Source organism: Coregonus lavaretus, assembly GCF_964263955.1.
Source record: "Coregonus lavaretus genome assembly, chromosome: 13".
In the NCBI taxonomy this organism is placed as follows: domain Eukaryota; kingdom Metazoa; phylum Chordata; class Actinopteri; order Salmoniformes; family Salmonidae; genus Coregonus; species Coregonus lavaretus.
In genome coordinates, this window is record NC_140000.1 from 45475442 (window position 1) to 45486134 (window position 10693).

Sequence of the window (10693 nt, forward strand, 5' to 3'; positions counted from 1 at the left end):
AGGTGTAAGAACGGCGTGGAGGTCCCGACCGGGCCCCGGTCACGCTACCGTGTCAAGTCTGAGGGGCTGAAACACTGGCTGATCATTGACGATGCCTCAAAGGAGGACACAGGAACCTTCTCTGTCATGGCCTCTGGGGGCACCTCTGAGGCCAAAGTCCAGGTCGACTGTGTGTATTTCACTTCTCTCTTTTCTTCACACTTCCTCTCTTACTGAGAAACTGTAGATCAACTATATTGATGACTATTTTTACTTTGTTCTATCCTCTTATTGCTTGCCGTTCTTCCGTTTATCAGTGAAGCCACTGAAGATTTTTCAGGATCTGCAGGACATGACAGTGCTTTTGGGCCAGCCCCTGAAGATGCACTGTGAGATCTTCCCTGGGAATGTTCCAGGTCGCTGGTACAGGAACGGACAGCTGATCCAGTCCAACGACCGCATCAACATCCTGCAAAGAGCCAAGTACGTCACCTCCCTCCCACTCGCCCATCTCCTCAGCCCCATACCTGTGTTCATGGGGGTTTCATACCTGGTCAAGTCATGTGGACAGGAAAGATTCTGGGCCCAAATCATGATTCACCATTAGGCCCATGTAACCTGAGCAGGAAAAACTCTGGGCCTTAGCCCTTCCCTCTGTCCTCCTGCTTGTCTCTAGTGTCTTTTTCATATTGGTTAAGCTGTCTTCTCAGGAGCAAGCCTACAGTATTCACTTGTTTTCTTGTTTTGACAGGAACCACCGATTAGAAATTGCGAACAGCACCATTCACGATGCCGGGGATTATACCTTTGTGCCAGAGGGATACAGTCAGAGCCTCTGTGCCAAAGTTCATATCATTGGTACAGTCATTTTAATGATACAAAACCATCCGAGGGTTGATAGGAATACTATAGAGCACTTACTTGTTTTCTTCCTTGTCCCGTTCCTACAGATCCTCCCAGGGTGCACCTGGAGAGCTTGAACTTCCCTGACAACACGGTGACCATTGTGGCAGGAAATAAACTTCGCGTGGAAATCCCCATCAGTGGAGAACCAGCACCCAGGGTGGTGTGGATGAAGGGAGAGAGGGTGAGTGCTGACCTGGGTCAAAATAGGCTTCATTGTGCTTAATTGTTGTTGGAAATACAGTCTACATACTGAATGTATGGGTACAACACAATCTACTATTTGCCATCGTAGGTAATCCTTGACTCGGGCCACCGTGTGCGAGCTGAAACCTTCACGGACCACACCAGCCTCACCATCGACATCGCAGAGAAGGAAGACACAGGAAACTACAAGATAGTCCTGCAGAACGAGGCTGGGGAAGCAACGGCTAGCGTCAAAGTCAAGGTGGTGGATATCCCAGACCCTCCTGAAGTTCCCCTAGTCCCGGAAGTGGGGGGAGACTGGTGCTCTATGACATGGGACCCCCCGATCTATGACGGAGGCTCACCCATCTTAGGTAGGTGTGTTTGGGGGATATATGCTAACAAGTTGGATATTCTGGTGTGTGTGTGATGTAGAACGATGCTTTTCCCCAAAGGCTACTTCATCGAAAGGAAGAAGAAGCAGAGTTCCAGGTGGATGAGGCTGAACTTTGACCTGAACAAAGAGACCACATTTGAGCCTAAAAAGATGATTGAGGGTGTCCCGTACGAGGTGCGCGTCTTTGCTGTGAATGCCATTGGCGTGTCCAAACCCAGCGAGCCATCCAAAGCCTTTGTGCCCCTGGGTGAGTTCTGAGTACCCACTGTTCGCTTGGCAATGTAAACCTTTGTGACAAAGCCAGTGAGGTGACACCTATAGTACAAAGGCATTATCCTGTTATATAAGCCAATACAGTTTATCCTGTGGTTATATCATACCACGATAGTGGGAGAAAAATGAAAGAGCCGGTGCTGTGATACTGTGCGATAGTGCAGGCCATTGCGTGGGCTGCCCTTCCCCTTTGCAGCTGTTCCTCTGACACCCCACTATTCCAAGCATTCCGCATTTTGCCTGTGACCTCCACTGGACGTGGCCAGAGCTTTAGGAGATATTAAATATGTCTTTATAATGGCTGCCAAATCATCTAGGGCTTATAGGTTTAGGAGATCAGCCTCCCACAGGGTTCAATAGGAGTTAAACGTGATGCAGAATGTAAGAATAGACGTTAAGAGCCGCCCCCTAATGAGATCTGATGAACAGATTGATGGCATGCCAGCGCCAGCTGGAGGGGTTTCCCACTCATATGGGCATGGGGTGTTTGTTAGGTATACTACATTGTATGCATTATACTGTACTGTAGATCCACTTTTGACAAGTCATAAAACATATGCTGTACAAGCAAGGACATGTTTGTGTGAAGTTCAAACCTTGTAACACTCTCACACTGATTGCCCTCAGCTGTGACCAGTGAGCCCACCATGCTGGTGGTGGATGATATCACAGACACCACGGTGACTATGAAGTGGCGTCCCCCAGACACCATCGGAGCTGCAGGCTTAGACGGCTACCTGGTGGAGTATTGCATCGAAGGAAGTAAGAAACATTCAATTGACATGCCTCTGTCAACGAATAGACTTTGTATTTTTTAACTAGAACCCACTTGACTTTTCATGATCAGGAGAAACTCCTGGCCCTGTTAATAAGTATTACCTGCTATGTTAAGTGTATGGACATGTTCTCCACAGCTGATGACTGGAGAGTAACCAATAAGGAGCTGACAGAGAAGACTAAGTACACTATCACTGGCCTCCCTCCAGAGGCTAAGATCCTGGTAAGGGTAAGGGCAATTAATGCCGCCGGCGCCAGCACTCCCAGAACACTTCAGCACTCTATCCTGGTCAAAGAGGTCATCGGTGAGTCCTAGCCACTCTCCACTTCTCTTTTTGAAGTCTGTATTTATTATTTATTAGCAAGGCTTAAGCAACAGGGCTAGGAACATGACATTTGATACACAAGTCCAAAGGACAAGTGTTCATGAAAGATTTACAGTGCCTTCGGAAAGTATTCAGACCCCTTGACTTATTCCACATTTTGTTACGTTACATCCTCAGCAATCTACACAGAATACCCCATAATGACAAAGCGAAAACAGGTTTTTAGAAAAAAGTACGAATGTATTAAAATAAAAAAACAGAAATATCTTATTTACATAAGTATTCAGACCCTTTGCTGTGAGACTCGAAATTGAGCTCAGGTGCATCCTGTTTCCATTGATCATCCTTGAGCTGTTTCTACAACTTGATTGGAGTCCACCTGTGGTAAATTCAATTGATTGGACATGATTTGGAAAGGCACACACCTGTCTATATAAGGTCCCACATTTGACAGTGCATGTCAGAGCAAAAACCAAGCCATGAGGTTGAAGGAATTGTCCATAGAGCTCCGAGACAGGATTGTGTCGAGGCACAGATCTGGGAAAGGGTACCAAAAACGTTCTGCAGCATTGAAGGTCCCTAAGAACACAGTGGCCTCCATCATTCTTAAATGGAAGAAGTTTGGAACCACCAAGACTCTTCCTAGAGCTGGCCGCCCGGCCAAACTGAGCAATCGGGGGAGAAGGGCCTTGGTCAGGGAGGTTACCAAGAACCCGATGGTCACTCTGACAGAGCTCTAGAGTTCCTCTGTGGAGATGAGAGAACCTTCCAGATGGACACCCATCTCTGCAGCACTCCACCAATCCGGCCTTTATGGTAGAGTGGCCAGACGGAAGCCACTACTCAGTAAAAGGCACATGACAGCCCGCTTGGAGTTTGCCAAAAGGCACCTAAAGACTCTCAGACCATGAGAAACAAGATTCTTGAGTCTGATGAAACCAAGATTGAACTCTTTGGCCTGAATGCCAGGCGTCACGTCTGGAGGAAACCTGGCACCATCCCTACGGTGAAGCATGGTGGTGGCAGCATCATGCTGTGGGGATGTTTTTCAGCGGCAGGGACCGGGAGACTAGTCAGGATCGAGGCAAAGATGAACGGAGAGATCCTTGATGAAAACCTGCTCCAGAGCACTCGGGACCTCAGACTGGGGCGAAGGTTCACCTTCCAACAGGACAACGACCCTAAGCACACAGCCAAGACAATGCAGGAGTTGCTTTGGGACAAGTCTCTGAATGTCCTTGAGTGGCCCAGCCAGAGCCCGGACTTGAACCCGATCTAACATCTCTGGAGAGACCTGAAAATAGCTGTGCAGCAACGTTCCCCATCCAACCTGACAGAGCTTGAGAGGATCTGCAGAGAAGAATGGGAGAAACTCTACAAATACAGATGTGCCCAAGAAGACTCCATGCTGTAATCGCTGCAAAATGTGCTTCAGCAAAGTACTGAGTAAAGGGTCTGAATACTTATGTAAATGTGATATTTCAGTTTTTTAATTTTTTATAAATTAGTCCAAAAAATCTAAAAACATGTTTTTGCCTTGTCATTATGGGGTATGTGGGTAGATTGATGAGGGAAAAAAAACTATTTAATCAATTTTAGAATGAGGCTGTAACATAATGTAGAAAAAGTAAAGGGGTCTGAATACTTTCCGAAGGCACTGTAGATACAAAAAAACACTTTTCCCCCATAGTTTCAGTATTTAAAAAAAAAGCGGAAATCACATTCCATCCACTTATCTGACCTGTCCTCTTCCCAGAACCACCTAAGATCCGCATCCCCCGTCACTTGAAGCAGACGTACGTTCGTAAAGTCGGAGAAGCCGTCAATCTCGTTATTCCATTCATGGTAAGGCAATAACAGCAAATGGTTCAACTACCTTCATTGGAAGCCCTTTAGTAAATCATATTTAGTTAGATTCATGATCCTATGCGATATGTGACATGTAGGGCAAGCCCAGGCCAAAGGTGAGCTGGCTGAAGGAGGGCCAGACGGTGGACCCCACGCAGGTCACTATCCGCAACACAGACTGTGACAGCATCATCTTCATCCGCAAGGCAGAGAGGAAGCACTCTGGGAAGTACGATATGAAGGTGGAGGTGGAGAAACACGTGGACACAGCCATCGTAGACATCCAGATAGTAGGTGGGTCCAGGGACACTGACAGGAAGGATATCCTGATCTCACTTATAGTTAAAGTTGCTTAGGCATAGATCAATTAAGCATTTGTATCGGTCATGTTACAGGTTGAATCAAACAGGAGGTAGAAAAATAAATACTATAATAAGGAAAGATCTCATAATAAAGAGTTGATCGAGTTGAATGTTTTTTGCTTTGTTTTGTCCTTGATTCCCTTCCAACTTTTTCACAGCAGCTAATGTCTAGCACATGCCAATAAGACCCAAACTGATGTTAATGATAACTAATTCATCTCTCCACTCAGACCTCCCAGGGCCTCCACAGTGTGTGAAGATAGATGAGGTCTGGGGGGGAAACGTGGCTCTGGACTGGACCCCTCCAAAGGACAATGGCAACGCCGCCATTACAGGCTACACCATCCAGAAAGCAGACAAGAAGACCATGGTATGAGTCTGCTGAATGCATCACTCAGTACTGTACTGTATGGAATCAGTATGAGGGATAGATTTCTACAGGAAATGTACCTCTGTATGTACTATGCATATGGAATCCAAGTGTATGTGCTACTCAATGTGATCCCCAGTATGTTTGAACTAATCTGCTCTCTGTGTGACAGGAGTGGTACACGTGTATTGAGCACTACCACCGCACCTGCATCACCATCACAGAGCTGGTGGTGGGGAACGAGTACTACTTCAGAATCTACTCTGAGAACATGGTGGGTTTGAGCGAGGGTGCCACCCAGACCAAGGACAGTGCCCTCATCGTTAAAGAAGGTATGTGTGAGCTCCTCTGTGGGGGGGAGATACCGTATGGAGAGCAATGAAAAATATGTCATCCCCCTCTACTTTCTAATATTATGGACCAACTCATTCAAATAGCAGATGAACATCAACCTCAGTCACTTTTTCTTTCATTTTCTTCTTTGTCTTTTGTCACAAAAGGTAGTGATACGTAGTGATAAAATATAAATTTGTACAGAATTGGACCAGTTGCTTTCATTCAGAGATGGCTTATACACTACATATCATGTTTCATTGTACTGTACTGTTAATGCAGCTGTTGCTATCTCAGACTGCAGATGATGAATTCAAATATTGTCTCTCCTTCAATCATGATCACAAGGGAAATTCCCCCATGATACAGCTCAGCACCTGTATCATGCACAACCCCATTCTTCCTCCCTTCCTCCCCCTGCAGGCATGCAACTGAAGAACCCTGAGTACATCGACCACGACTTCAAAGAGCCTCCCAAGTTCACCCAGCCCCTCATCAACACCTTCGCCATCGCTGGCTACAACGCCACCCTTAACTGCAGCGTCCGCGCCAACCCACGGGTAGGTGTAGCCCGAGTCCCAGATCTGTTTGTGCTGTCTTGCCAAGTCCATTTCAGCAATGGAGTTGGCAAGACGGCACAAACAGATCTGGGACTCAGACTAGGGTAGGTGTGTAGGACCGTACTCAGACAGTGCCTACACCAACCCTCTTGGAATGTTGTTTCCAACTAAACTCCTGGACAGGGTTGTGGTATCATTGCTGCTGATGTTCAGTCCTGCTTATTAATTAGTGATTGATTTAGACATGGAAAACCAAGTATGTCTACTGTATTGACTCTGGCCAATCAATGACATTAATTAATGAATTAGGAGCCAAACCCAAAGACTGTGAAGCCCTGAAGCCCTGAGGCTGGGACATCCAATGCCCTTGCCTAGTGGGTTATCTTAGGCCTTTAGTCGGCCTGTTCCCCATACCCCTCCAGCCTGTTCCCCATACCCCTCCAGCCTGTTCCCCATACCTCTCCAGCCTGTTCCCCACCCCTCCAGGATGACCCCATATGGCCCAGGCCTCAAGCTGTATGCTGAAAGCTTTACACCTGCAGCCTGCTCTTTCTGACCGCCTCTCAATCACGTTAGCCTTTACACCTGACAGCTATCCTCTCTCTAACAACACATCTCTAGTCAGCTGCCTGAAGTTCTTTGTTGAGAGGTTAAAAAACAGATTAGATAAACAGACAGAGGACAACATTTGTTTAACACTTGGGCCTTATTACCATGGGCACTATGTAAATGTAAGGGTTGATCTGATTAATGCACTCTTGGTCATAAGATATGACTGTTCATACACTGTTCTGATTAGGTTATCTCTAACTTGAACAATTTATAGGTCCTCTCACCGAGAAAACAGTAAAAATCCACAGACCAGTAAAAAATTGCAATGTATTGAATACTTTTAAAATTATGTACTACAACATAATGAGTTGACAAATGGTTTAACGATACAGTAGCGATGCCTTTTATACTACATGATAAACATTATGGGGAGTAACTTGCGAAACAGCCCTGACTTAATTGAGTATTGATATTTTAGAGGCTTCTGTAGGAAACTGGCTAACCTCCACTGTTTTTGACTTCAGCCCAAAGTTATTTGGATGAAGAATAAGATGGCCATCATTGACGACCCACGCTACCGCATGTTTAGCAACCAAGGGGTCTGCACCCTGGAGATCCGGAAACCCAGCCCCTACGACGGGGGCATGTACTCCTGCAAGGCCATTAATGACCTGGGTGATGCACTGGTGGAGTGCAAGCTGGAGGTTAAAGGTCAGTTTGGGCTTTGGGGGTACCTGGTAACCTGTGGTGTAGGTTATTCACCTGTGTGCAGTATTAGGTGTCTAGACTAATTGGTGATGTAGCTCAGTACATAGTTTGTTTCAGTGAGTACTCCACCAAGGGCCCGTCCGTATCAGCTCTGGACCTGTAAGTATCCGTTGTACATATATCGTATATGATATATGCTTATACAATATCCAGGGGGTTGTCATTACATCAACCCCTGGATATTGCTACTGCTACTCCAATGAGGAACAACGTATTATATAATGTAGATTAAATCAATCTATGCATTTCCTTTTCATTTTAGAGAATTTTGAACATGTTCATCCAGTCACAGGTGTTCATACAAGACTTCAGTAATGTCACTTGTATTCAGCCGAATCCTGTACATCCGACTACCACTGTTATATTTTAATTTCCTACAACAACTTCAAATTCACCACGTCAAATGTAGCGTGCTTCACCAATACAGCATGTTCCAATTCTTCCTAAGGCGTCATCACACACCAACACCTCACAACTCAAACACACATCAATACATATTGTTCTAGATGTAGTTCCCTTGTTAGATGAAAAATAACTAGTGGCTCCATGTTTAAATGTTTCCCCTCAACAGATGGTGATGTTCCTTCAAATACGTGTTTAACTCCTCATCTAAAATGAGTTCAATAACTGACCAGTATTCCCTGGAGCACACATAACTCCCCCATGTAAACATTTGGATAACCCCTCTTCTCTTCTCTCCCCCCAGTCCCCACTCAGGAATAGTGAATGTATGTTCTCATCCAAGGTAAGCTTTCATATGGTTTTGGCATATGAAGCTTATATCATTCATTCTGCATCTGTCAAATGCCAATAATACAGCTTTTCTCAGCAGTACTAGGTAGTCTATTTAAGTTCGCACCACCCGTCTGAAAGAGGACCAAGGAAAGGAACGCAAGAGTTCAGGGCTTGCCTGCTTTAGTCAAAATGGATGTGTGATATGTACAGTAACATAATAGATTGTTGTGTATCTGGCTCTAGACACTGTATTGGCAGTGTTCATTGGAGCCAGTTACTTTCCAATAACACTCTAGGGTTGCTGTCTAGGGTGGCTGTCTAAAGTCAAGTGTACCCCTAACATTTCAGAAGTATATTTTAACGGTTGGTGTGACGTGACTGCTTGTATGACATGTGTTTCCCTGGTAACCGTGCCTGTTCCTCATCTAACATATGCCACACACAAAAGGTGAGTAACCTTCAAAGTGGTGCAAATGGTCTGATCTTGACATCAGAGTAAATACCAACATCTGCAGAGGATGGCTCTTTGTTAAAGGTTAAAGGTTGACATTATGCTTACATTCTTTTCCAGACGTCGTTACTCCAGGATCGTGTCCTGTACATACGTGTTATGATATTTACTGAGGTGATAAGATACAATTCATCCATAGATCACCTTCTCCTGATTAATAAATAGATTATATATCTATAGTAGGCCTATATTTGACACACTAGGGTTATTATCATTTGTGTAAATGCACCATCTATTATGTACTAGAGAAGGCAAAATCCAGTAAATGTTCCTGATATTTGAGCTTCTTAGTGAATGGCCATGTCATGGCTCCTATAGCTCTGCCTATGTAAGCCTGAGCAGATCTAGATTTACTCACAGACTCAAAAGTGACATGTCTTGCACCTTCCCTTTACTGACGCTATCTCTATTTTCTCTCCTCTCACTGCTGTCCACTTTGGTATCTCTTCTTTTTTTTACTGTATGGTGTCTCTCTTCTGTTTCTTTGTTGCAGACTCACCCTCTTTTCACTGTTGCAGTGTCTGTTTCAATGTTGCACACTGACCCTCTGCTATTGCTGTTGGACTCCTATGATCTTCTCTCTGTTAAAGATTGATAGTCTTCTCTCTCTCTCTCTCTCTCTTTCACTTTCTCTCTATCCCTCCTAACAACACATTGAGTGTCTCTCCTTTCTCCCCCAGGGGGCTTTACCTTCTCTGAGCTCATGCAGCGTGGAGTGCCTTTACACCTGATTGATAAGTACATGAACGAGACCAAGGCCGTGGTGCAGCCAGAGAAGTAGTCGGACTGAGCAACCGCTGATACACCTAGGCTGCCTAGAAACCTGTCGTCACACCACTAGTGACCTGCCTCTCACCAGCAGTCAAGGGAGGGGCTGGAGGGAGAGGGAGGGATTTACTAGACTTTGGCATGGCATGCTGTTTGCGGGTATGGAGCTAGTTACCATAAAATAAGCCAAGTCATCACCAGCTTTGTGTCATCTCCTAGTATTTAAAAGGCTCTGTTTAAGCTCAGTTGCATGTTGGCAGTGTTTTGGCTGTAGCTTTTTATTTGAGATGAGTAGTGTGGGAAATGTACAGTAGGACAAACTGTAATGTCCACCTATCTGGACATGTTTTGTCTCTGTTGGGATTGGGAAGTGTGTTTGGGGGGGGGGCTAATGTTGAAATGTATAAACAATATGGCTTCATGTCTGTAATGCAATGTCTTGTGATTAAAGATTGAAATTCAAAAGATACAAATATTAAAACATCTGATCAGGTGATTTGCAATGAGAAGTGACAGTATTTCATCAGTCCCTTTAACATGCTTCACATTAGGATTTGAGTATGAAAAGTATAGTTGTCTGATTAATGTTGAGATTTGGGCTTTCAGACAGTTATCCCTACTTTTTTTTAGCCTTACACTGCATGACACATTGTGCTTTCTGTGCTCATACTGTACTTGAGGCTTGGGTATATTCTTAGCTGTCAAGCCATCTGCGCATGCTTTCATCTTCAATTTGTAATTTATGACTCCTGGAATAAAATAAAAACATGTAACATATCATCCTTTATTTATGTGTAAATATTTTCTAAAACAAGTTTCTACAGTACACAATAGGAAAATAATTCCAGTATTAAGATGTTTAAACAACACGCCATATTCACTCCAGAGTGCACTCAGAAATTTTGCAACCGCAGGGCAACTACAGAATAAAATGATACAATGTTACATTCAATGGAGCCATGAAGCTGCAGTAGCCTACTGCAGTTGTAGTTCACTGCTCCTAGCCGTCAAAGGACTACATTTCATTTGAAATTCCCGGCCTCAT

General features: G+C 44.7%; 1 protein-coding gene across 1 annotated transcript in view; it reads left to right on the forward strand.

Moving 5' to 3' along the window:
* LOC311139853 (myosin-binding protein C, slow-type-like) overlaps positions 1-9661 on the forward strand; it is a gene marked incomplete at both ends in the record, with an annotated part of 35196 nt that extends 25535 nt beyond the window's left edge. The window contains 15 exons of the mRNA XM_084174830.1: positions 3-169; positions 297-462; positions 731-837; positions 930-1066; positions 1178-1442; positions 1524-1712; positions 2366-2500; positions 2653-2820; positions 4598-4686; positions 4788-4983; positions 5282-5421; positions 5594-5753; positions 6178-6314; positions 7391-7577; positions 9561-9661. Of these exons, the coding sequence (XP_084030956.1) occupies positions 3-169; positions 297-462; positions 731-837; positions 930-1066; positions 1178-1442; positions 1524-1712; positions 2366-2500; positions 2653-2820; positions 4598-4686; positions 4788-4983; positions 5282-5421; positions 5594-5753; positions 6178-6314; positions 7391-7577; positions 9561-9661 (2344 nt within the window). The remainder of the gene's footprint in view (positions 1-2; positions 170-296; positions 463-730; positions 838-929; positions 1067-1177; positions 1443-1523; positions 1713-2365; positions 2501-2652; positions 2821-4597; positions 4687-4787; positions 4984-5281; positions 5422-5593; positions 5754-6177; positions 6315-7390; positions 7578-9560) is intronic.
* Between the last annotated feature and the right edge of the window lie 1032 nt (positions 9662-10693).